Source organism: Rutilus rutilus, assembly GCF_951802725.1.
Source record: "Rutilus rutilus genome assembly, chromosome: 15".
Classification (NCBI taxonomy): Eukaryota; Metazoa; Chordata; class Actinopteri; order Cypriniformes; family Leuciscidae; genus Rutilus; species Rutilus rutilus.
Window position 1 is genome coordinate 10,955,528 of NC_140220.1, and position 27,823 is coordinate 10,983,350.

General features: G+C 36.5%; 1 protein-coding gene across 1 annotated transcript in view; it reads right to left on the minus strand.

Annotated features, from left to right (window-relative positions):
• The window catches only part of cnih3 (cornichon family AMPA receptor auxiliary protein 3), a 30,210-nt gene extending 3,645 nt beyond the window's left edge, over positions 1–26,565 (minus strand). The window contains exons 1-4 of the mRNA XM_084432794.1: positions 26,030–26,565; positions 18,670–18,738; positions 13,150–13,197; positions 1,228–1,340 (exon numbers count right to left, since the gene is read on the minus strand). Coding sequence (XP_084288920.1) covers positions 1,228–1,340; positions 13,150–13,197; positions 18,670–18,738; positions 26,030–26,107 — 308 coding nt within the window. The 5' untranslated portion in view covers positions 26,108–26,565. The remainder of the gene's footprint in view (positions 1–1,227; positions 1,341–13,149; positions 13,198–18,669; positions 18,739–26,029) is intronic.
• Positions 26,566–27,823: the final 1,258 nt, after the last annotated feature.

The following is a 27,823-nucleotide window of genomic DNA, read 5'->3' on the forward strand; positions in this document are numbered from 1 at the left end:
GAAAATGGGAAAAAACACAAGGCGGGTAGTGCGTCTTGAAACATTATGTGCACCTTTGTTTTGTTTTTCGGTTTTTATTTATTATTTATTTTTCATCAAATGCAAAGTTTGGCTTGTCTAAACCTCTTAATTCTATGTATTTCTGTCAATCTAGGCAGTTCTTGGAGATGGATGACTTAAATATAGTCTTTAAATGTAAGACGAGGAAAACCGACTCCCCTGGTGTAATAATTCTATTAGGAAAATCAAAAACAAGGAGTGGAGGCTTTAAGTGCATTAGGAAGAAAGACGTGGAAGAATTGGAGCAAAACGAAGGGAAGAAGAGACTGACAGTGCACTGGAAAGCAGCATAATTGGATCTGTGAAAAAGGTAGATTGATTTTATTGAAAATTATTGATAGTGAACTCAACCAGCTAATCAAATGTAACTTCATAACAATAATCAAAATTCACCATTACTATTGTACTGACTAAGTTTGATGTTTCACCATTCATCATTCTGTAAAATAATAATAATAAAAAAAACCAATGATTTCTCATATTCTGAGAACGGTGGCAGTAATTGACAACAGCTCTGAACATTCAGTAACAAACCCTGAAGAAAGAGATTTTAGAGCTCCAAAGAGACTGAAACTCATTTTATCCAAGTTATGAATTCCTCAGTTGTTTCACTGTGTGATGAAACATTCAGTCTGCTATTATTCATCCAAAAACTGAAAAAACGAATGCGCAGTGACAAGATTAGGAACACACTGAACATTTAGTGGCAAGGAGCTTTAATGTAGGATAATTAAGTATGGAATTGATCTGAAATATGGATAATTCCAATACTGATGCTGTATCTAGAGGATCAATCCTCACATAAAAATATAGTTTTTTTTTTTTTTTTACATAATAATGATTTAGCATGAAAATTCTTAGTAGTCTTAGAATTCTTAGAAAAGTCTTAGGATAAGAACCCCTCCATATGTAGCTCATCACTCATTCAGGCATATAGAGCTGTTACTAATGGCTTTTTAATTTTAAATGTCTATAATTAGCATTTTTATACTTAAATATTCACAAAAAATACATTTAATAGAGGTATATTAATATCAGAAGTATTGCTGTCTCAGGGACAGGTGGGATTTCTCAGGACACCTATTTCAGTGATATCGGACAGGTAGCAGGCCCATAATAGTCCTCATAGGTTGTTTAAGCGGAGTAAAGGCTGGTTCAGTTGCTCACCTCCATGTGTTGTAGAAGAGCAGAGGGATATTCAGGCCTACGGTAAGCCACTCCTGAGCACACAGGAACATGATACAGAAGAGTCCATGGATAGAGTACTCTGGAAGCACCAACTAGAGAGAACACAGATAAGTAACTCAGTTCTTTTCTTGGGTAAAACAGGGTGGAAGACCTGCTCTGATTTAGGTCTGATTCATGCAGGTAGACCTGGATTTGAAGTCTTTGATGAATTCTTAATGGAAATGTTCACCCAAAAATGAAAAATCTGTCATTATACACTCACCCTCATGTCATTAAAAACTATATTACTTTTTTTTTAAAGAGTGACTAGGATATTAGGCCATGATTAAATGATGACAAAACTGTAATTTTTGATGAAATATCCCTTTAAGAAAGGAAATGACTGTTTTTTATTCACATACTGTTGCTCTGAAGAGATTGCAGAGATCAGTGAAAAATTGGATTTCTCTTATATAAGAAAAAGGGATACAATTGTGGAAATTCTAAGGCAGAGTACTTGATGAAATCAATACAAATCTAAGGTGATCACTGGAGTTAACATTGTCAGTTTGAGGACATGGTTTCTAGGTTATGCTAATTCACCTTCAACTGAGGAAGAACAGGACAATTTTTGGCGACACTGCTGTGCCAGTTTGCTGTAAATGGACAAGAAAGGGGACTCTTAGGGCACTCTTCAGGTTGCTACCAAGCATAATACCCGAACTACTTCAGCTGTGTTGCCCACTCACAGTGGGATTTCCATATATATATTAGGACTATATATAGGACTTAAGGCTTAAAGGACCATTAACAGTTTATACCTGACATAGACTGAGGGCTGGCTTCAGTGAATCATTTATCACTTGAGACACAACATCCTAAGGCACAAACCTTTCCTTTTAGAGTCCACAGCAGGCTAAAGAAAATTAGGTTCAGGCCAACATTTATGTAAGAGGGCTCATTAAAGTTTGACCTGTCCCAGCTATTTAACCTTATTGGCGCAAAAAAGCCCAAAATATTCCATCATTAAAATACCCTGGATATAAAAAGAAGAGGATAAATGCTTTAGAGAAAATGTCTTGTCCTGTGTAATTCCCTTCTGCATGCCACATTCTCATCTTCACAACAAGAGAAATATTAAAGTCGTCACCTTTATTTATATAGCTCTTTATACAAAACCGATCGTTTTAAAGCAGCTTTAGGGATAAACAGGAAAATAATGATTCAGTGATGCAAACAGAATTCAATTATTCTGAAAAGCAGATCTAAAAAGACAATAATAAACAGTCATTATTCATTTGGTAAATCTGTTCAGTGTTGATTCCGTTAAACTTCCGTTTAACTGTGTAAAGGTAATAAATTCTGGAATGTTCAATTCATCTATAAAGCAGCTCTGGAGAAAACAGTCATGCCATTATCCAGGTCAGTGTAGTTCTCATCCAATAATGTTAGTGCAGTCCGATCAATAATATTGCTGAATATTAAGTGTCCCCAACTAAGTAAGCCAAAAGGTGACAATGGCAAGGAACCCAAACTCCATCAGGTGACAGAAATGAAAAAAAAAAAAAAAAAACTTGGGAGAAGCCAGGCTCAGATGGGGGGGGCCAGTTCTCTGGCCAGATGAATGAACATGGTGTGGTTTAATTCCAGGCTGCATCACAAGTCAGATTGTGGACTGATATTATTCAGAATATTTCATCCAGTTCCTTCTACTTGAAGATCGGGATATATATGTCAGCATTTGGTGGGAGGGGAGCTGAAGCTGACCATAGGGTCCGTGCAGAAGACTTGTCCTCATGTCTTCGCTGAAGGCCATTAAACAAAGACTTCAACATATTTTGCATAAATTCAAGTTATTATTCAAACCGTTCCCTTAGTATATCTCTTCACTTCAAGCTGAGGCTCATGGATAATTTCTTATCTGGATTTTAGCTGAATTGTGAACTGCCGTTGGCAAAGCAAAGTTTCTATTCTAAAACTTCACTCTCCTCACTAGAATAAATGATCTTCCTGCCATCGCTCCACATGGGAGACTCAGGAGAGTTTGATGTTAGGACACTGCTACATTAATGCAGTACTCTAATCAGTATTCCAATTAGTCTAATTAGTTTCAATCTTAAACAAAAATTTACACTCAAATTATTTATAATCAACATTCTCTCACCTTGTCTTGGGTTTATTGTGTTTCCACTGAGCTTGTTGCAATGCATTTTGGGACTGCATTCTGCATGAGTTATATTTGTGAAGTTGCCTTCCAATTTGGCTTTACCTATCTTATAAAGCAGCATACGTAAGTTGCTTACCTTTTGAAACAGCTTTTTTGCGCCAATGATGCCTTAAAATTACAGACTTAGAAATTCTGGATAATCAAGTAAATATGGACTGGCAGCTGGCCCAGGAAGTGCCCATCTGGAAGATCAGTCTTAATCTGTTAGACTTCAGGGCTTCTGAACATCTGACTAACTGTAGGCACAATATTTTGTCCTTCATTTCAGTGGCACACATAAACAACAACAAATATTTGCAATTTTGGAGTGATTTTATCATTATGTGTGATATTTATGTGACATTAACTAGCAGGCCAGCTGTGACACTAAATAATAGCATGTCTTAAATAAAACTGTAGAAATAAAGCCATATTCTGCCATCAATTGTAATTCAAAGTAAAGAGAAATTCTTGTTTAAAGGTGCAGTGTGTAATATTGACAGCTAGTGGTTGAAATGGGTACTGCAGGCCAAATTCAAACTATTGGAGAGAGATTCCCGCACCCTCCTCCACGGGTTCGACGCTCACGCGGTTTGCCAGATTGAGGACACGCAAAAGGAACAAGCGTAATTGACAATGGAAGTTGACGCACGTTTTACACTGTAAGTTGATGAGTTGATTTATCCGCATTTATTATATCTCTGGACATACTGTACTAATGGGTGCTAAGGCTTTTTAGGTCGGGTAGAATCTGCAATCTCTGACCCAGTTCTTTTGCTTGCATTCATGGCTGCAATATGCTGTATTTTCCACCAACTGGCAACCTGGGGTGTAGCTGTGTGCATGCGGGATCACACAGACCAAAACAAAAACACACTTTCCGACATGGAACGCACATTTCAAAGTAGAATAACTGGCTGCAGCGTTGTTTTTCAGAGAAACAAGGATGTGAACAGCATGTTTTCAAAATATCAGCAAACATATTATGGTATTTTTATACTTTTGTACAGTCAACAACAAAAAAACCTACAGCACCCTTTACAGGATTTTCTGTTAAGATAATTTGGTAACATTTTACAATAAGGTCTCATTTGATAACATTAGTAAAAGCTTTCACTATCTTACACAAAAATAAAGTACATAATACCTTTTGGGGTACAATGGCTTGTCACTGGGGCTGTACCCTCAAGGGTACAATATTGTACCTTAACCTTTAAAAGAAACGGTACATATATGTACCTTTTAATGCTTTTTGACCCTCAAAAAGGTACATATATGTACCTTGAGGTCCAATAATAAGCCCTATGGGGTACATTAGTGTAGACTGTACCTTGGGGGACAGAAATGGACTCCTACTGTACCCCTATTTCTGACAGTATTAGTGAGCAATATACTTTTTACAAACTTTATGAATCTTTGTTAATGTTAGTTCATATTTTTTTTATTTTTTTTTTTATGTTAACAATTAACTAATGTTAACAATTAACTTTTGATTTTTAAAAATATGTATTTGTTAATGTTGGAATTAACATTAACTAAGATTAATAAACACTGTAGAAGTATTGTCCAGTCTTAATTAATGTTAGCCTATGTAGTTTACAAATGTTAACAAATGAAACCTTATTGTAAATTGTTAACAATAATTTAAATAAACTTTCTCATATCTCAGATATTATGGTTTTTATGGGTTTAAAATCTCTTTTTTTTTTTTTTTTGGGCTGTATATCAGCATTTTCCTGGATTTTGCTGACTCTGTACACTTGAAGCCTCTCATGCACATATTTAACCATTCAGAAGGAGCTAGTTTCTCCACCATTGCTATACCTATGTTAATTATGAGGACCACTCAGACCGAAGTCCAGAAGCTTTGAGTGCTTTAAGTATAACTTTTAAACTTGCCTTCCCATGGGAATCACAAGAGCCTCTTCAGAATCATGTCACCTAATGAGAGGTCTACTTTGGCGGAGAGCTTTGTACTGTGGAGTGTCCTTCACATTCTCGCTTCCTCACTCACTCTCTAACCCTCTGTTCCCACCATTAGTGCAAAAGGGAGCAGACACCAAACCCGTAGATATCTCTTTAATGAGGCAGTGTGTCTTGACAATATATATATTAAGAATGGATATAAAAAAGAAATGGGCAAGAGCCACTGATACCATTAGAGGACTGACCACAAGAATAAAGAGAATAGTTCTACATACAGTACTTGTAACCATAAATAAATTCATGTTCAGGAACCATTCCCTTTCACATTCACTTATTACAATGACAAATCTGACTGTGCCCTCAGATTAGCAACAGCATAATGTTCTCGGCCTTAGTAGATCAGAATAGCCGCTATAGTCTCCAATTACTGTCTTGCTCTTTCAGCAGCAGCCAATAATTAACTGCAGCATAGAATTATACATATTTTCTCTTTAAAGAACATCTATCCCCATGAGACAGGATAGCATATGAACTGGCTCTCCATTAAACTATTTGGACTGTGATTATCACCATTTTGAATATTGGGTTATGGCACAGATACACTCTTCCAGGCTAAAAAAAAAAAAAAAAAAATGCATATTCAAAATAAAGCAGGGTCAAAACCAGAAAGATTACCAGCAAAAACTCTGTCATATCTGATGCACTAAGAGAGATGATATTTATTTCTTTATTATGTATAGGCTTTTGTAAAGCAGTTGCAACACAATAAAAATATATATTTTTACACTGAATTTCTACAACCCTGCAATATCCTTCTGTCAGAATAAAACAATACATAATAATATAAATCAATTGAATAATAAATAATAAACTGAATAGTAATGAATGTGAAAGAGAAAGGTTACTGAACATAACGTTAACCAAAAGTTAATATTAATAATATGTTAAATTATCAAATAATACAATATGCTGTATTATAAAAATCTGTAAAACTTTATGCTGTGTTTCTATACCCCTGCAATACAATTTCAGTACACAGAAACATATAATAATATGAATTTATTGAATAATCAATTATAAACTTGAATGGCAAAATATTCAGTGCAGGCAGAAACAAAATATTTCTAAACACTTAAAAAAAGTCTTAAAAAACGATAATAAACATGCAAATGTAAGTCAACCTTGGGTAAGAGACAGTGACGTCAAGCTGGAAGGAATACACTGATTGAAAGCTATAGTGGAACACTGATTTTTAGCGGCAGAGTAATTATACCACCAGCAGCAGCAGCAGAAGAACAGCCACACCTCTGATAAGAGCACATTGTCTCAGAGCCTGATGACAGGCTAATAGGCCCCTGCTGCCCCCTACACATCCAAGTTTCAGACCTAACAAGATGCATACAGAGACAAGATACTGTATGATTACCAGCCAGATGTTGCTATTTTTAAAAGCCACAAAGGAGAATGCTCTTTTCCCCAGCAGCGTGGGGCCAGCTACAAGAGGCTTGATAACAAAGGCTTATTTTTAACTGTGTTTTTCTTTCTGAAAAGAATTTAGCATATACATCACAAGCTGATACATTTTTTTTTATCAAGCTGGTTTTCATTTTTCAATGCACACGACTGATCTAGGCGGCTCAAGCAAATTCATTCACAGGCTACGCCTCGGCAGCAGTAGTTTAGTCTCGGCACTAAACTGTCTGATGAGGGCTGGGCTGCTTTTGGCTTGGTAAGAGACTGAGAGCAGTGCAAGAAAGCCCCCTCCTCGTTCTCTGCCCAGAGCCTTTTGAAGGCAAATGGAGCTTTTCCTCCAGGCAGAGGCAGTATTTCTTACTGCGCCCCCAAGTATATCCGTGTAGGGTGTGAAAAAGAAAAATCACATTCCCTGCTCTAATGAGATAAGGATTGCTTGGAAAAGTCGTAAGAGGGAGAGACTGAAGTATGTGTGAGGCAAAACACAGCAGTCTACAAATCTGAGATGAGGTTTTCTGACTTATGCTTGAAAAAGTGCATCTGAATCTGGCCTGAAAATGTTGTCACCATAATAGATAAGTGATACCAAATAGTACTGAAGATGATGCCATTGTACTGAAGCTATAGCAAATTATTAAAATAACATATGGAAATGTTTTACTTTGTATTAAGCTGACGTCTGTTTTTCTGCCAACTATTGTATATAAAGATGTATAAATCTAAAAAGAAACATTTTCAAATAATCACTATAACACTTTCATAATCACAGAGAATTGGGTAGATCGGGGTAAGCTGTGCCAGTATGTCCTCTATAGTACATTAAAAAAAAATTTGTCCAACCAATGTTCAGGCAACCTATTTGAGGTGGCAAAACCTTCAAGCATTGTCAAGTTATGTTTACCACAGACCTTAACCCCATAGCAAAATCTCGAGGGAACCAGTGGCGAATTAGTCTTCCAGACTTTGATGTCATCCCTGCACCTCTCTATTGCAAGGGTCTAAATGCGGTCCTCTGAGAAGATCCAACATAACAGATCTCAGAACCTGGGTTCAAAAGAGTCTTATTAAATGTTTTATGCTCTGTCATATCTCGAATTATGTGTATCCCTGTGTATCGGAAACATCATTAGGGTACTAGTTTCCAAAGAGAAAGGGGCTGCTGCATATCATACAGGTCTTTTATGAATGATCCTCTGCCTTTCAGCTCTACCATTGTCATTTCCATTTATCGAAAATTCTGTGCAAATGCCTTTGGTGATGAATGCAAGTGTGAAGTGGAGTGATGAGAGGACAGAAACGTTTGTACTGCAACATCAAAAAGTAGCTTCTCGTTTGAAGAACAAACACACAGTGTTGGCAACCATAGGGGATTTACGCTGCACTCCCCCAGTGGACGGCTCTGATTGGCTGCTGCAATATTGACCTTGACCTTCAGAGTTAAAGGGAAAAGCTTAGCTTAAGAGAAAGACAGGGTCAAAACAATGATGGTAAACCACAGGGACAGAACTTGTCAGTAAAATGAAACAATTATAGGTTCTGAATTGTGTTGTACTGAAAACAGTTTTATAGAACATTAAACTATGTGCAGTTATCTTATTGATTCTTTGACAGACATGAAATTAAAAACTTTTCAACCATTTATTATTCAAACGGGTGCAAAATGATATACTTGTGTTAAAGATTGTTTAACATTTTCTAGAAAACACCACTTTATTCTATGATGAATGGTGAAAATACAATTTACAATTTATTCACAGCCATATATTATTTTCCTGGCAGAAATACAAGGTAGATTTTTTTATGAAACAATTTCACTTCACTAAAATGCAACCTAATTCATATACACTATACCGTTAAATATTTAGTCAAATAGTTAGTCAGGTAGATTTTATTATTATTATTTGAAAGAAATTAATATTTTTATTTAGCAAGGACACATTAATTAATCAAAAGTTATAGTAAAGGCATTTATAATGTTACAAAATATTTCCATTTCAAATAAATGCCGTTCTTAAGTGTTCTAGGCTATTCATCAAAGAATTGTGAAAAAAGTACCCCGGTTTCCACAAGAATAATAAGCAACACAATTATTTTCAATATTGATAATAATAAGAAATGTTTCTTGAGCACCAAATCAGCATGTTATGCCAAGTTCACATTTTCACTTGCCGACAGGTTTTGGGAGATCGCCGACAAATGACGAAATCAAATCGGTGCTCGTTCATGCGAGTGACAATCACACAGTGTGAATTATCAAAGACGCGATCTGAGACAATCGCTGACGAGTCGCCGACGCCCGTGAATGTGTTCTGACTGAAAACTACATCGGCGATGACCTACAGCCAATGAGAGAGCAAGATACTGGGCAGCGGGATGTTCGGGGAGGAGTTATAGACCAGAATATCAGAATTTGAATAGATATATTTACAAATATATAAAACAGAAACAAAGCACAAACATTTGCTTGACCAGCAGCAACAGCAGTACATTGCAAAATTATTTATATACCAGGGATGGAAATTAGCACCCGCCACCAGCCAAATGCGGGTGATTTTGTGTTGTGGCGGGTAAACTCGCTTCACCTACCGGCCACCGTGGCGGGTAAATAAAAATATACTGTTTCACACAGACGGCGGACACTTTTAGAGGACATACTGTAAGTGTACGCTGAAATAAAGTCTTTCACCTCAGAAAAACTGACTTTCTTGTCCTGTCACGTCAGCCGTTATCCTGTTCTCATAGCGAACACTCTTCAATTGCACGCGCATGCGGCGGCGCGCGCTGTGTATCGCCTCACTGTATATAAAGTGCAAAATAAACTACGAGCATACAACGCCGTTACGTTGTAAATTACACAAAATAAAAGTAATGCAGGGATGATTTTCATTCTATTCATCAGGAGTAGTTAATGGTTCATTAACAGTTATTGTTAATATTGTGTATTCACCATGGTAACTGTCGTTTCCATATTAACCCCAAAATGCCACTTTATTTTTCTTTGTGTTATTTTTTATATTTTTAAATGACTCATAGCATAGGCCTAATGTTTATTTATTAGTACTAGTCATATTCTTACAATTTATGTTAAGTAAAGGGGGACAGTACTTGTGTGTGTGGAAATAGCTGGTTTCAATAAAACTACTTGTGACATGTCATATTTGGCTTTGATTTTGACTGAACATTTGCTCTCACTTTGCGGAAAAAATATCGTGATATATATCGTATATCGATATTCAGCCTAAATAATCGGGATATGACTTTTGGTCCATATCGCCCATCCCTAGTTTCATTGTTGGGACTAAAAACCTAAAACTGGAAGCCATAAAAGACCACGAATCATTCAAATGCCACATCCAGGTAAAAAAGAGAAATATATATAAGAGAGAAAGAGAAAATGTCAATATTTCATTGAGACTTGAGATTAAATAAACTGCTTAAGTATTGTAGATCTTGTAGTATTAATTTTCACATGAAGTTACACATTGTCAGTTAAAAACAAGAAAGTGGCTGGTAAAAACATTGAGTGGCTGGTAGATTTTGAAATCCACCAGCCACAGTGGCCGGTGGACAAAAAAGTTAATTTCCATCCCTGTTATATACCCCCAACTCTCTTTGCAGAACACACAATCCTTGCTCCCTTGCTTTTCATAACAATTTCAGTCTCACGTGAGAACTTGCGTTATTTTCTTATCACTTCCCGCATGTGTTTGGTTGTGAAACGTAGTTTGCGGAGCAGACAGAAGTTGTCGGCGAAGTCATGCAGTGTGAAACCTCCTGTCGCCGATCCATCGTGCAGTGTGAACACAGCAGCAACTGAATGTTACCCCAGATAGTCACACAGTGTGAAAAGAACAGTGACCCGACTACTTAGAAAATCGTGCAGTGTGAACTCGGCATTAGAATGATTTCTGAAGGATCACTGAAGACTTCTGAAAGTTCAGCTTTGCAATCACAGGAATAAATTACATTTTAAAATATATTTAAAAAAGTTATTTTAAATTCACAATATTCCACAATATTTTAAATTACATAAATACAGCGTTGGTAAGCAGAAGAGACTTCTTTCAAAAGCAAACAAACAAGCAAATACACTCTACTGTATATGTATAAATTACTGGTGCCCGGTATCTGTATTATGGATCCTGAAAGGACGTGTTAGCAGTTGTCTAAAAATATGCTGGCACTTTGCAAAGAAGCTCTGTGTGACTCAGCAGGTCATTCAAACAAACCATCATTCCTTTCTTGTTTTTCCAGACATTTCATGCTCTGTGTGTTTTGGTGAATACACACAAAATGACACAGATGTCAAAGATTGACATTTACACCGGCCTAACAAAAATGAGAAAACATGCATGTTTGTTTGCCGGCTGTGAAAAATACTCTGCGCCTTTAGTGGGGGGAAAATAAACGATCTAATGCTACCATTTGTCACCCTAGCACCGAATACCTGTGAGCATAACTGAATGTCTCATTCTGAAAAGATGCACAATACACAGATGCACTCGGCAATAAAACTGTCACACTAGCAAAAACTTTGCTAGGTGTATGTTTATTCTCTTATTTGCTGAGTAAAGAGATCCGCAACTGTTAGGACTACCAGTTCAGAATAAAAATGAACTTTTGTTTATTTACTGTCTGGCTTGATTCCCACAAATTATCATTGTGCTCATGTCAGTCAAAGCAAAGACTGTGGCCCATCAGGGTGTGATAAGAGCCTTAAGCTAAGTGTTTACAACCAAGATAATTAATAATGATAATAAATGACAAACCACATGCCTCATGTGCATGAAGACCCGAACCGAGAGACAAAGAGGGAAGGGAAAAAAGAAGCAAGAGCAATAACAGCATAGATGTCACCTTTCCAAAGCTTTAAAACCTAACAATGGCTTTTAAACATGGCTTGTTAAATCACAGTTTAGAGCTGTAAACCATTTTTTAAATGGTGTGTCTGTAAAATTGCAGACAATTCAGCTCAAGCACATGTGAAGCCCTTGTGGACACTGTGTTTTTCACAAGTGTTTTTGTCAGGCTGTGTTTTCTTTTACATTTCCAGTCAGGTGAAACCGAGTGACAGCAGAAACCTTTTCAGCTAGGTGCACATGCACACGGGCGAGCCTCATTCCACGAGACATGAGACTCATGAAGGCGGCTGGAAGGCGTTCTGCTGATGTTGGCACAATATATATATATATATGGAACATAACTCGTTCTGGCCCCCTGTAACAGTGCTTTCAAATGTTCAAACACCCACAATGCCTTCAGTTTCACACTAAAAGGGTTTGGGAAACACTTTATAATACCTAAATAATACTGATTATTAAGAAGTCATCATTGGTACAACTGAGATGTGTCAAAATGCTTCTATTTTGCAGTTTTAACAAGCTTAAATAAATAAACTCCTAATAATAAACTCAAATGACATTTTCAGTATAATGTTAACCAAAACGTTCAAGCTGATTATGATTATGATGCTCTCCAAAATGAATTAAGAATGATCCAAAGAGCATCTTGTGAACAAAAGCAAGAACATCAGACCACATGTTAATGAGGTTACATGATTATTGACCTCGAAATTTCAAGATATTTCTTCTTCATTTTAGAAGGATGTTTTTTGTTGTTGTTGTTATGATTAAAAAAAGATTCTAAAACTTTACAGGATAAAATTCTGAAATACAGATTGTCACTATTGTCTCAGACTTTTGGACCCCACTGTATAATATAATATAATATAATATAATATAATATAATATAATATAATATAATATAATATAATATAATATAATATAATATAATATAATATAATATAATATATTTATATAATATAATATAATATAATATAATATTTTAATGAAAGGTATTATAAAGTGTTGCCAAATTAAGTCTTAGGGGCGATTCATAGAATAAGTTTTTCCATTCCACTGTGCTACTTTTCCATTATTTTTCAATGTAAACGCGTGGTAGACGGACGTCTTTAACCGTTGCGCTGGAGTCTTTTACAGCACCTACCGCATGACAAGCCATTCTAAACATGCGGCACAAGAAGACCTTGCGCTTTTATTCATTCTACTGGCCTGTGTCTCGTGTTTTTAACAGCAAAAATACATTCTGTGTGAGCCCTTAGAATCCATAGAAAGTGCCATCAATAAAATCGGACCCCATTCATCACAGACTCCAGGACAAATTCTTTTTGGATCTAAGTAAGCGTAAAATGCAGTACATGTCACCTCGAATGCAAAAGTGGTCAATCAATATGGGTTTTCCAATGACTGATTCTTAAACTTTTAAATTCCCCACAGATAAAGACAAACCTTACATACCTTTCGCAGCAGGCAGCAGATCCTCTCAATATTCCGCAGCCTTTCACGCTGTTAAAAGAAATAAAGATCTGTTAAATCTCCTATAACACCTAAAACGCCAGTCTCAAGGACAAAACTTATGAAGGCCACATCCTTCATTTGATAAAAAGTTGATGTGAAGCATCAAAAAAGCAGGTGTAGGGTGGATTTTTAGATTTTAACTTGACTTATAGTGTATATGCATTCATACGTGTTTGTGTCACAGTGGTTGGTTTTGACATGCCACTGCTGCCTAAGGCTCTTGTTTTCTGTAGCTCCTGGCCAGTGTTCCCTAGCAGAATCATAGAGCACTATACACTGGCAAGGACATCAAGGGACTTTCATTTAGAAAAACAACAGCCAAGAGGTGGAAAAAACAGCAGGGAGATTTTTGAATGGCATGTGAAAGTGGCATATGGTGATTCCATCCAAACATGTACGTTTTGGGGGTCGGGAAAAGTGGCAATGCTCTCAAGGGAGAATGTTTCAAAATCTATTTTTATACACACACTCCCAGACATAGTATAGTCAGTGCTTTATCATTTAATCACATGTGTGCAATGGATTAAATCTAATTCAACAGAGATTTGAATGCATGGTCTGCTGATTCAAATAGCGTTTCCTTTTTTTTTGCACCAACTTTCTCTGCATTTTTTTTTTCTCTTATATGCACTATGGAATAATGTTTCATATTTGAGGCACAAAAAGAAGCAGAACTCAATGGGAGCCAAGTGTGGATGTAAGTTTGGCACAAATAAATCTTACATGAGTGACACAGAAGAAAAATGGCTGCACTGCTTAAAAGTGCACTATTCTCATGCCCTTTGGCAAGAAGTGCAAAGATGTTGTTTTCTGCAGTAATGAAGACTAAACATACATATTTTATTGCCATTTTTTTTACATTTCAACTTAACTTCATTCAACACAATGCATTATTTATACTACTAGCCTGCACTTGTAAATAATGTACTGTTATTCACTAATACACAGAGCCACCCATAGTGACCACTACAACACTCCTTCTCAGCAAGAATGGCCTTGTTAGTCACTTTAGTCACACATACAAACCAAAAATGATGCTATATTCCTTTTTTTTTTTTTTTATGTACAAATAATTTGCAGACATGAACCTGTTTTTCTTGAGAGGCAGCAATAGAAGTCCTGTCTCACTTGGTGCCCTATGCAAGATAACCTATGCCCTATTTTGTTTTTATTGCTTAATTGCTAATTTATTATAAGACATGTCCAGGCTCAAATAATATGTAATATAATATATCGAAGTAAAAAAGTTTGTTTGTTTAACTATATTAATCTGTATTATAATATATTATAATATAATAATACATAAAAAAAATATATATATATGCAGCTATTTTCCCAAAGTTTCTTCAGTGCATTTTCAACAGTTTTTTCTAAGGCTTTTGATTGGCAACCCCCCACTGTCTTGTTTCAGTACACAGCTGTGTTTCAGAGATTAAACCAAACATCCTTGAAAGTTAGACAGAACTCTGACTATTTTTGGGCTGCACCTCATTTTAGTTCATCCAAAATTTGCTTAAGACTTGTTTTCACACCATTCCACCTCTCAACAACAGCATGCAAATATATTCCACTGGCAGCCATAGCGACTGGAGATAACTGGAGCCATATCAGCACTTTTAATTAGCAGGCAATTAGACTCAGCTCCCTTTGAAATATTCGTCAGCACAAATTCTGCTTGACAAGTGCTTGCATACAGTGTAAACAATATATTAAATACAGGACAGAGAGTCAATACAGCAGCAAGATCATAATGTTCTTGAGCCATAGAATCTGCAACATTCGGTAATCCTTGACGGAGATGCAAATGCAAACACAGCAGAACTGAGTCTGAATCTCTGAAGTGCAAATAATATTCAGCATACCGATAACAATGGCATAGAAAAGAGCATGAGCAGATGTGATCAAAAGCTGAGCCTCTGAACAATCTCAAACTATTTTGGTCACTTTAGCTTTGCATTCCCTCATACCTAAAATCATGAACAAAACATGGAAAAATATACATAAATATATCTTTTTTACTAAAATATTAGATTAGATTAGATTAGATTCAACTTTATTGTCATTACACAAGTACAGGTACAAGGCAACGAAATGCAGTTTAGGTCTAACCAGAAGTGCAATAGCAGCAAGTGCAGGATATACAGTGGTTCCATAAGTGCAGAACATGGATATGTACTGAATAAATATAGAGTTGAATACTATTATAAACAAAAATTTACAGATAGATTGTCCTATGAATATAATATACAGATAACTATTACTGTGAACAGAGTTTACAGCTAGATATGTACTGAATATAATAATATACAGATGGCTATTACTATAAACAGAATGTTTACAGATAGATATGTACTGAATATAATATACAGATGGCTGTTACTATAAACAGAATTTTACAGATAGATATGTACTATGAATATATATACAGATGGCTGTTACTATAAACAGAATGTGAGCATAATATACAGATGGCTATTACTATAAACAGAATTTAACAAATAGATATATGTATAAGTTAGGCTAATGAGCAGTATAACAATGGATTTAAAGTAGTGCAAATAAAGTTTGGACAGAAGCTATCCGAGTGAAAGTGCAGTGGAAAGTAATTGCATATTACAGTTAAGGTACGATATTGCAATGTATATATAAACAGTCGGTACTGTAAATAAACAGTCGGCAGTGCAAATATGTGCAAAAAAAATATGACCTAGACCTCCTTAAATAGGGGTTTTTGCTAACCACAATCCAAAATTGTCAATTGTTTTATATAAATAAAATATGGCTTGTCTAATGTAAAATATGGGCCCTGAAACAAACCCCGTTATCGAGAAATGTTTTTTGAGCTTCCGACCTAAGCAAAAATATAAGAGCTATGCTATGTTTGTGAAGCACCCCTCATTTCTCTCTCTCTCTCTCTCCTCTTCAGTGTAATGTTTCAATGCCAGAGTAAAATGGTCAGACTTGCTGCTCAGCTCATGCAGCTAATTGAGTGGTAGAGTAACAGATGATATTTGACCCCAAAGGGACCATCCGTATCCAATTCAAAGTGGGCCCTGAGGAGGGTTGTGTGACCTCTACTAAGGCGACCGTGGTAGGTAATACTGTTACCATAAACTCTGAATTAGACAGTTAGCTAATGTTTTAGCAATGCTCCTGTAGCTCAACTGGTAAAGCTTAGCGCAGTCAAAGTTATGGGTTTGATTCACAAGGATCACATACTGGGAAAAATGTATGAAATAAAAATGAAAAATTAAAAGCTTGAGCACATCAGGCAGCACAGCAAATACAAATTCTGTCTAATGAGCACATAATGTTAACATGAAAGATGCCTCGTTTCAACACATAAAGAAAACTCATCAAGGATTATTAGTGCATCTTATAAATGAATAGCATCAGAAGTGTTTAATTGCTGGAGAATTACGTCTGGAATGCCTTCATAAAATTAGCCGGGCAGTCAAGGACAGTTAAATGTGACGGTTCTGCTAGCTCACGCTCTTTGATTTATCAGAGACATTAAAGTTTAAAAACTTTTAAACCTCACTAAATTATGTTTGTTTTATGCTTCAAAAATTGCCAAATGGGGTAAGAAAAATACATATAATTCAAGATGTATTCCGTCTTATGCTAATATCCATAGCAGTTTTGATTCACAAGTAAATGTATCTAGTTTCAGATATTATTTACTGGAAAACAAGACAAAAGTACTAGGGTTGTGATTCGACTAAACAAAAAGGGATTACAGTTTTCTGTGATTAATGAATTAATCTCAGTTGCATCCAACATTAAAATCTGTAATGATAATTGCACATTGAATCCGCAAATGTAAGTAAAATCAACAAAAAGAAACGAAAATGTAAGTCAAGTCACCTTTATAACACTGTCAAATTATCTTCACATTAATAATTAGGAAAATAATGTTTTAAAATTCATTGGTTATAGAACTAACTTAATTTCAGGCATAAAGCAGCTCCGCAGAAGAGAAGTGTGATTATTCAACTCAGTTTAGTCCAATGCTCTTCAATAACGGTCAAAGCTGTAAAGTTAATCAATTATGTCCAATTCAGCTATATAAGCAGCTCTACAGAAGACAATAGTGTAATTATTCAGCTTAAGTCAGTTCAATGTTAATTCAAATTCAGTTAAAAAACAGTGTCAATGTTGTAAAGTTAGTGTCATTATCCAGCTCAATCCAGTTCAAATTTTGTTCTTACAGTACCGGTGCAGTTAAATCGATTATATTACTGAATATTAATTCAATATCGATACCAATACCAGTAGTGATATCAATACTGCTATTAACTGTTTTTTTATTTATTTTTCAATTTCTGAGGATAAAATGGAGAAATAAATATTTATAGCCATTCAAGCACGGCTGATATAGGGTAAATGCGTACCATCCTTTTTCAACACAAATAGCATTTAACACTAGCCACAGGAAATTGGGGAGAAAAAACATTAGCGTAGCCTCAAAATAAATATGCTCTATTAATTGCATGAATTAATTCTCAGACTTAAAAAATACTGATTAAGAAAGATTTTTCTGCACATTAATGGCAGGTGTAAAAGGAGCCTGAGAGACTGAAAAGAGACTGCAGCACTACTGTGTAGACTAGAGTCATAAGGGGAGCTCCAATGAGAATCACAGGATGAAGTCCTGACTTCCTCCCAGCTGAAGACTGACAGAAGCCACCAATTAGCCAGGCAGGGTGTGAGATTGACTTGACTGGGTGGTGAGATCAGCTAGGAGGCCATCAATCTTTTGGCACCCCCCACCTTCCGGATCCTCCATAGTTCCCTCCAGTCTGACAGAGGGGTGGGTGACATATAGAGCGTGTATCTCTTACTTTGACACTTTGTTGGGAAGACAGCAATAAATTACGACAACAGAAGTTTTGAGCGGAACAGATACGTGACTCAGATACTTTGTCTACACATCACGGTGCCCTATTCTGAATGAGACTTTCTGACTCAAAGTCCAAAAATATCTGCATTCGCCTCCGCCATTGCCTCTTGATTTGTTTTCTGTCACAACATAGCCTGGCGAGTTATGAAGTGCACACATGTAAATTATTCTGCAATGCTGGCATCTAGCATAACAATGTTGTTCTAAACTTTTGGATAACAGTTGGTGTAACAAAAAGCTGGAAAAGTTGCCTCATTTTGAATTAATTAGCGAGATAAAAGCTGCCAGGGCCTCCAGCAGAGGAAAGACAACACATAGACAGCTGCTCTATGGATTATTCATGCATTGCTGCGGATGACAGGAAATGTTTCCGAGTTTGGGGTAGGCAACACACCTGGTGCCTGCAAAAGATCAGAGAGCTTGCTAAAATATATTCCCACCATAAACAAATAAACACACACACACGCACGCACACGCACACACACACATTCATGTCCGTGGAAGTGCAGGAAAGGGCAATGAATCAAATGATCAAGTCTATTATTTGCATGACTTACCGCGTGAAGTGGATTTCCCTGATCGATCGGCACCTTGAAGTCTGCCTGAAGCTCATCAAAGGCTGTTATCTGAAAACCCAAAGAAAAAAAGAAACACGATCATTATCATTAGGCTAGACGCATGGATTTGCAGCGTTTGCGCGATCTTCAAGGATACAAGCTCTTTTGTTCAGATGCATCCTCCGTTATTTCAGCATCTCATTGTTATAAAGTAAGCTGGGTGATACAACTAAAATATATTGTGTATTAATTATAATATATATATATAAATATTGACAAAATATATGAGCCATAAAATATCATTTAAAATGCTAAAATAATGTTCATGATCTTTCTTGAATCTTGAGTTCAGCGAAATCTTGAATATATCATGAATATCCATTACATCATAGAGGTGGAAGTGCTTGATGTCTCAAAAATGTTTACAGATTGCCAATACATATAAAATTATCCCCTTTAGTTAATGCAAGAGCAAAAAGGGTCTTGTAGTGCCTCATGGCTATAGCACATGCACAAGGCAAGAGAAGCCTAAATTAAAGTTAGATCAAATTAGACAAGCTTATTTCCCCTGTTACAGACCAAACTGCCCTCCCTTCCCACACTGCCTCTCTCATAGTATACCAAAAGCTCTCTCAGTTCTGTAGGCGACATGAGCAGTAAAAGGGGTTGATTTTGACTGCTTTTCTGCTTGGCTGTCAGATAAGCATTAGTTATCTGAGTTATCATGAGTTAATTGCTACATAACTAGAAAAAAATGCATTAAATGCACGGTTTTAAATCTGGCCATCCTTTAATAATCACATTAAGATTTGCACCACGAAAGGGGGGATCATTGAACCATAGAAACAACACAAGTGATGTATAAATAACGGAACACTTCTCTTAATGTTGATGAAGCATAAAAAACGTAAGAATAAGGCCCGGGTTTAAACCTGACAGCAAGTTAATTTTAATCATAGTTGTAAGAAATTCAAAATGTCCCTGCATAAGTTACATGTCTTCTACTGTGTGAGCAAGATGCATTCACAAAGCAATATTACTAAAAAAGACAACCAACAAAAAATGTAACATGTGCATAATGTATCCATGTGGAAACATTGCTGTTTTGTTCCATATGTGGCATCAGTATACCCATTTGGGGATTACATTACTGAAAAGAGCTAAGCTGACTGCAGAACTGTACTGTATATAAACACACTTATGTGACAGAATGTTAATTTTTGCTCAGTGACCTGCTTCAGTGCAGATTTTTAAAATAATTAGAAATGATTTCCTCATAAACACTCTCATATTTATCCATGATTATAACACATTGTGCTGCGGTCAGTAAAATGGAATCAGGCTGTGAGAAATTATAGATTGTTGCTGGATTGCCTGCTGTACTCTCTACAAATGTTATCATGCTTGACCTCATCCATCACCTCATTCTCTAACACTGACCCGATACCTATTATTTCCAGAATTGTGTTAGTATTAACTTTACAAATCCTCTTAGTGGTATTACTCAAGGTTTGGGGTTAGAGACCTTCCGTTATACTAAGCTACAGTAAATGACCGAAACCAACATAGGCTCATTGGAAACGTGCCTCATATATTTTTTGCAAAACTCCAAAAACGTACCTATGTATAAAATTCACTGCAAATTCCAGCTAAAATTAGTGGCAATAAAACACCAAAAACTTTCATTCCTTTTCACACAAATTATGATTACAGGGGCAGATCATCTATTAATAAACCCTTATTTTTGCGTGGTTCCTTGTACAACACAATGTTATAACCTCAAAACACTTTTACCATAGTGCATCTTTTACCACAGATTTGTAAACGAATACTATTTGATGTTTGTATCACATAACCAGCTCCATATCTACCAAATTTGCTTGGTAGCTTCCCTGTTACAGCATTCAGGTACAAGCGATTCATACCATGAATCACAAGTCACAGTAAAAGAGCTCAAAGACTTGTAGAAGCAAGCTAAAATTGCATGGTTGCTTCAGAAAATGCGTTTTTATCTTACTTTTACTTTTGTTAACATTAGGACATTAGAACATTAGGGTGCAGTTCACCTTGTAGCATAATAAAGGTGTCCTTCGATGTTGAACAAGAGCTTGTCGTAGTAGTTTGCAGGATTACTCCATTAAACTTGCCACAATTAGGACGACCACTATACATCTCAATAATACATTCAACCCTTCACAGATGAACGCACCACTGCACTCACAGATAATCTGTTAAATACTGTTCTAAACTGTGCATCTTTGGCAGGCGTTTTGTGGGCACTAATGTGTTGGTTTCCACTGGCTGTGAAAGTGTACTCGAAACATCTGCTGAGGGAGCTTTTGACTCTCTGAGTTAGTTAAGCTAATGTGGGGATCATTTCCCCTCAGATGTAAAATAACACACAAGGGGAAATATGCAGATTAGGATTCCCTTTAGACGGTTAAACAGGATTTCTTTGAAAAGGACAACAGACAGATTTTGCTGTGCTCCTAATCTTAGTTAAGATTACGAAAGATAGACTTAGCTGCGTTTGAAAAAAAAAGAAGCATTTATTAGGCAATTCTGATTGGTGACATTTTCAAAATGAAATGTGCAGTGAGTGGTGCTAAAAAGAGTGTTTAGTTTCACTAGAAAAATAGACAGGGATGGGCAATGTCGGTCCTGGAGAGTTTAGCTCCAATCAAACATATCTGAACTAACTAATCAATAGCCCCTTTCACACATTCAGGGCCCTATTTTAAAGATCTGAAACGCAAGTGTCAAAGCGCAAAGCGCAAGTAACTTTGTGGGCGGGTCTTGGCGCTGTTGCTATTTTCCCGGCGGGATAAATGACTCTTGCGCCAGGCGCAAATCTAAAATGGGTTGGTCTGAAGTAGCTTCATTATTCATAGGTGTGGTTTGGGCGTAACGTAAAAAAAAAAAACAATCAGAGCGACATCTCACATTCCCTTTAAGAGCAGGCGCGCTTGTTCTAAAGCGGATTCCTATTATAACGGCGGATTTGCCAGGCACGCGCCAGGAGCGGTTCACAGCCAAGGAGAGCAACGCTCTCGTCAGGGACGTTGGGGATGGAGAAACCCACCCAAATTAACTTCGGTTAAAAAGGCGTATGATAATTTGGGTAAATGTGTAAGCTAGATGTATGCTTTTATAATAAATTGTCTATCTATCTATCTATCTATCTATCTATCTATCTATCTATCTATCTATCTATCTATCTATCTATCTATCTATCTATCTATCTATCTATCTATCGTAATAATGTATGATTTGCAAAAATGAAAACTGCTGCTTCTGTGTAGATGAGAGAATCAAAGTGTATGCGCGTTGTGCACACGCTACATTGATTATGGCCAAGCATGCGCCCTTAAAATAGCATCTGAATAACATGCGCAACGCGCCACTGACTTTAAACAATTTTTTCCTGGTTAGTGGCGCAATTGTTTTCTAAACCTGCAAAATAGCATGAAGGAACGTTTGCGCCGGAACACGCCTCCTTTTTTGCGCTGAACCGCCCAGGGAGCGCAAGTTCATTCCCTAGTTTAGCGACGTGCTTCTGTAGAGGGAAAAGCGCGCTTTGCGCGGGTGCAAAATAGGAATGATACATGCGTCGGTGAACAAAGTCAATTGCGCTGGGTGCAAGATAGGGCCCTCAGTCTTTACTGGTAAATTAACGGTAAATTACCGGTAAATGATCATGTGTGAACAGGACCTTTTCAAAAATACCGGTAGGCCTATATCAGTTCTGGCAATTTACCAGTAAGGGAAGTAACATTAACATTACCAGTAAATTACTGGTATGATGCGCTGTGTAAGTGCAGAATGAAGATTATCGGCATAAGCACGTACGAGCCAGAACACGCTCAAGTAAGAAGTTTTCTTTGAACCAGCTTTTTCAACTTGTCGCACTCGAGACCCAGCCTTCTTTTCCATTCATCAGCATTGCAGCTCAGTTGGATAACTACTATTATGCGCATATTTTTTAAGAGCAAAATCATGTTCTGTTTGATCATCCCTTATGCCTGTTAATCAAAAGTAAAAAAGTGTTGTCAAATTGAACAGACAGTGAAACTAAAACGTTCTCCTCAGGCGGGCGAATAAAGACAACGGCGCGGCGTTTAAAAATCATTTCCTATGACTGACTTCACAGAATTTACTGGTATTTTGGTGCTTATGTGTGAATAGTCTCTACCGGTAAAAAGCCAGAACGCCGTTGCTTATGTGAACAGCATATTTGTGTATTTACCGGTAAAGTAATTCTGATAATTTTACAGTAATTTACCGGGATTGCTGTGTGAAAGAGGCTAATGTATTCAGGATTACTAAGGCTACAGGCAGGTGAGGTTTTTTGTCAGGGTTGGAGCTAAACACTACAGGACAGCGGCAATCCAGAACTGATGTTGCACATCCATCCCTGAATTCTTTTTGGATCTTTTAACCACACACCTTGGCTGAATACGAAATCACCCCCTATACCCTCAAATAGGGCATTATTTGAGGGGACAGTCATCTGTAGTGCTGTCCATACCATAGTGGACATTATCGAGTGCACTCATTCTATCCCACATTGCACCGCAATAATGAGTGTACAGCCTATGTTTCATTCACTCCTTCAAGTGAACTGTATTAGTGGACTAACATACACTGTAAAAAATTTGCTGTAGTTGTGCAGCTGTTTGCCAGTAACTTACTGTAGATTTAAATTTATGTTATTTATTGGCAACAGTTTGTTCAAAGTTAAATGAACATTAAACATTAACAAGTCTTTGTCTTTACAGAATATAACTATAAAATAACAATCTAATGCAAAGCATTCTGGGAACCAGAAATCTTCATCAACCTTTTTCTGTTTTTTTTCCTTCAGATTTTGGTTCCCAGAATGCTTTGCATGAGGCTGTTATTTTAGTTTTATTCTGTAAAGATAAAGACTTGTTAATGTTTAATGTTCGTTTAATTTTGAACAAATTGTTGCCAGTAAATAACATCAATTTAAATCTACAGTAAGTTACTGGCAAGTAGCTGCCAGTAATACTGTAATTTCTACAGATTTTTCTTACAGTGTAGGGAATATAATTGAGGCAGGGTTTAGAGGGTGATTTCAGATTCAGCCCTTCTTTCTCTTGTCAGACAACCTGAAGTCACCAAACGCAAAAACATAAAACGCAGAAAGCATTTTCTGATTGGATATAGTTTCTCTAATAGCTAGGTTGGTCCCATTAACCCCTGCTTTTAACTACACCATTTTGGGGACAGAGAGCCTCTCCTTTGATGGCCATACAAAAGTAACCATGTACACACTACTGTTCAAAAGTTTGGGGACGTTCAAAAGTTTTGAAGAGACATTTCTTATGGTCACCAAGGCTGCATTCATTTGAATAAAAATACAGTAAAAACAGTATTGTGAATATGATTACAATTTAAAATAACTTTTTTTTCTGTTTTAATATATTTTTTTGTTTAATATTTTAAATAATTCCTGTGGTGGCAAAGCAATTTTTTTTAGCAGTCATTAATCCAGTCTTCAGTGTCACATGATCATTCAGAAATCATTATATTATGCTGATTTGGTGGACATAAGAAACATTTCTTGTTATCAATATTGCTGCCTAATATTTTTGTGGGAAACATGATTCCCTTTTTAAAATCCTTTGATTAATAGAAAGTTCAAAAGAACAGTATTTATTTGAAATAGAAATGTATTGAAACATTATAATGAAATGAAATGAAATTTACATTTATTTGTATAGCACTTTTCACAATACACATCGTTTCAAAGCAGCTTTACAGAAAATGCATGACATAAATGTCTTTAATGTCACAATGTATTGATGCATTAATTTCTTAAAAAAAATTTTTTTACTGACCTAAAACTTTTGAACAATAGGGCAATCTAATAAAATAAAACTTTTTGCAAGCAATAAATAAATCACAAATAATAGTAGATGTATTGCCAGTGCCTTTGTAGAGGGCTCTTAAAAGCGTGAAATGTACTTTCATAGGCTATTGTGCCTGTCTGCTGCTTTTCACACTACAGCTCAAGATAGTCTCTTGGGATTGTGTGTGTGTTTGTGTGGTTCCATCAGCCATTAACAATTGATAAATGTATGTATAAATAAGAATGTATGTGTATTATTTAAAAAAACATCACTTACAACACCTTCAGGATGTTCATGTTCATGGGTCCAGTTGCAACAAACCCCTTAAAATAGAAAACCATTAGGTGTGATAATGTTTTCTAAACTTATTGTGTTTGCTGCAACTAGTCATAATGTCTTAATGTCCAGGAAGTCAACAACCATGACTTTATGATAACAGGTTATTTTTAAACCAGGAGCTGCTCTCTTTGATGTCTGAGTGACATCCTCCATTCCAACATGGTTTAAAAGAATATGCATATATTCAGTGCATTCAACACAAAAACTGCATCAAAACAAACTGTCCACTATGTTGAACACCAACAATGATAACCTAACATTTGCAGATGTGAAAGGGGATCGACGTGTCAGGATTTTCCCATTGTGAGCTGATCGAATTAAGTCTATTAAAGATTCAAAAGCTGAAACCGCTGAGGACGGCATTCCTGCCTTCCTCATGCAATAACTGACAAATAAAAGGAACTTCTTTTAGAAAACATGAAGGACACTTTTAGGAATATTGGAAATAGATTGAGTTTAATGATGTCTGACTAAAAGGTCTGGGTCAAATGTGATGTGCTCATAATTACCCCTTATTTAACCCACGGGGCTTTAATGTCTGTTGCTATGCAAAAGCAAGCCTAGGGCAAACGACTGTGCTGACCCAAATCTAGAGCAGTCTTGCGGTGCTGTGAATGTGAGCGAGTGCTTTGATGCAGTTTTCCTCAAGAAAAAAAAAAAAAAGTGTTACACCTTGCATAAAGTGCACAGACATAAAGGACAGTGCAACATCAAAACAGGTCAGGCACAAACTGCTGGCTTGAACAGTTGAACTAAGGGGGTTTAAGACAGGTATGCAGCTCCTGAAATGTAATCTGTACGGATAAAAAGGATCTGAAACAACCCACAAAAGTGCTTTGGTCATTGGAGCGGTGGGAATACCCACGAAAGGTGTGCAAAAGACTTCCCTGACACAAGCTGCAGCCACCAAGCCAGGATGTGCGCCAATGTAGTCACCCAAGTCTGAAATTCACAATCAATGTACACCCAAATGATCACTTAGTTTGGTGATGTAAGACATGTCGGAGACATTCATAATGCCAAGGATGCTTTGATCAGGTGATGGACAGTTTTGTCTGATGCATCAGCAACCCCTGCTCTAACACATGCATGCCATCCTGCAGCAATATATTTTCACAAAGCACGTCAAAGATGCAAACACTTACATGCCAGATCGCGAAGAAGATGAGAGAAGCACAGAGGACAAGAGAAAGCATATAGCAAAAGGCAGCGAAAGTGAACATAATTGAGAGGAAACTGGAAGGAAAATCTCCAGGAGAGAAGACGGTGCTCAGCGCCAAACTGGACTGAATGAATGGAAGCAGTTACGGGGCACGCGAGAGGAAGAGCATCATGTTCTTCATCAAAATATTTGCAACAATGTGTTGCAAACCTCGGCTACAGTTCACTGCGCTCGCTTTGCCATATTCACGAATGAATAATACTATTAATAACAAAAAGTCCAGTGGTGCGTCGATATTGCGCGAGTTGCAGCGGTGTAGCGAAGTCCCTGCGAGATCAAGGCATTTGTGGAAGGTTAAGCAAATTGTACATTAATATTTTCCCATATGGTGTCGTCGGCAGTGATAGTCCATTAAAGATGGAGATTTTGTGCGGTGAGGACTTGGGAAATGCAGAAATTTGAGTTAATGCACTGACACACGGTCCTGGCGATCAGTTCACCTTCCTAAACTGAAGGCGCAAGAATATGCTGGCTAACAGGTGGATTTAAAGAGCTCTCTCCCTCTCTCTCTCTCTCTCTCTCTCTCTCTCATAATCATACACTGGGTCAAAAGCATGTCCCACGTTACTTGCCTTTAAACAGCCACATTTACACTTTGAAATTAATTAGATTAAATTAAATACAATGTAGCCTCCCATTACATTCCATCACAATTATGGCATTATAATCACTACGCCTAAAACCAGCTGTCACGCCATAACTCATGTCTATATAGTGTATATTTTAAATAATCACAAAGTTATGTCCTGACAGAAGGAAGAGGTTCCTTTTTAAAATATTCCTCTTTAATAAGGTTTTTCTGCTATAAATAACACCGTCAGATATTTATAAAACGAGTTAATATCAAAGTCAGTCCACATCCTGACAGTCCATTTTAAATATTTCAACGTCATTGAGTTTAAAAAACACCACTCGCTTAGGATAATTATATTCTATACATAAACTTTCCCCACCGATTTGCCTGTTTTGTTCCATAACCCTACTCAAGAATCAGTGCATAGGGCCTACTAAAGTGACTCATCAGTCATTTTCATCAGTAGGCTAGCCTAGTCTACTTCCTTAAAAAACTAATAGGCCTATATTATACATGTAGAATTTTTTTTAAGTATGATTTTTTGTTTCTATTTTAGCAGAGGATTTAACATGCTTTATATTGTAGGCTATTTAGTAGCCTAACTACCACAAGTAAAATATAAATTATTTTCTTGCGCCATCTTGCGTTTCGACACGATAAAGTCAGAAAAATTCTATTTCTGACTTTAAATTTTGTGATGTAACAAAACAAATCGATCGAAAGAATTACCATATTAATAAATAATATATATCAGTAAGTAAGTGAATAACTGAACAGATAAATACACGATCTATTTACAGTGCATATTGTATACAAACCCGGTAAACTGGTATTGGCAGTTTTGTTTATGTTCTCCGGGCAACGGATTATTTCAGTTGTTTAATCTACAGCCTTCAATCCTCGATACAAAGATCCTCACTCCATATAAACGGAACATTTGCATAATGGACAGGAGGTAAGGTATCCAGAAGAAATATATAATAGGCTATTGGTCAATTTATTTAGCTTACTACAAAATATTTATAGGCTATTTGTCGTTTTGAGGCTATTTAACGTATTTTTAAAATGATCTCTCATTGCAACATTTTGCTCACAATAACAGGAAGTAACGCTTAACTTAATTGAACTATTTTCCTCATTAAA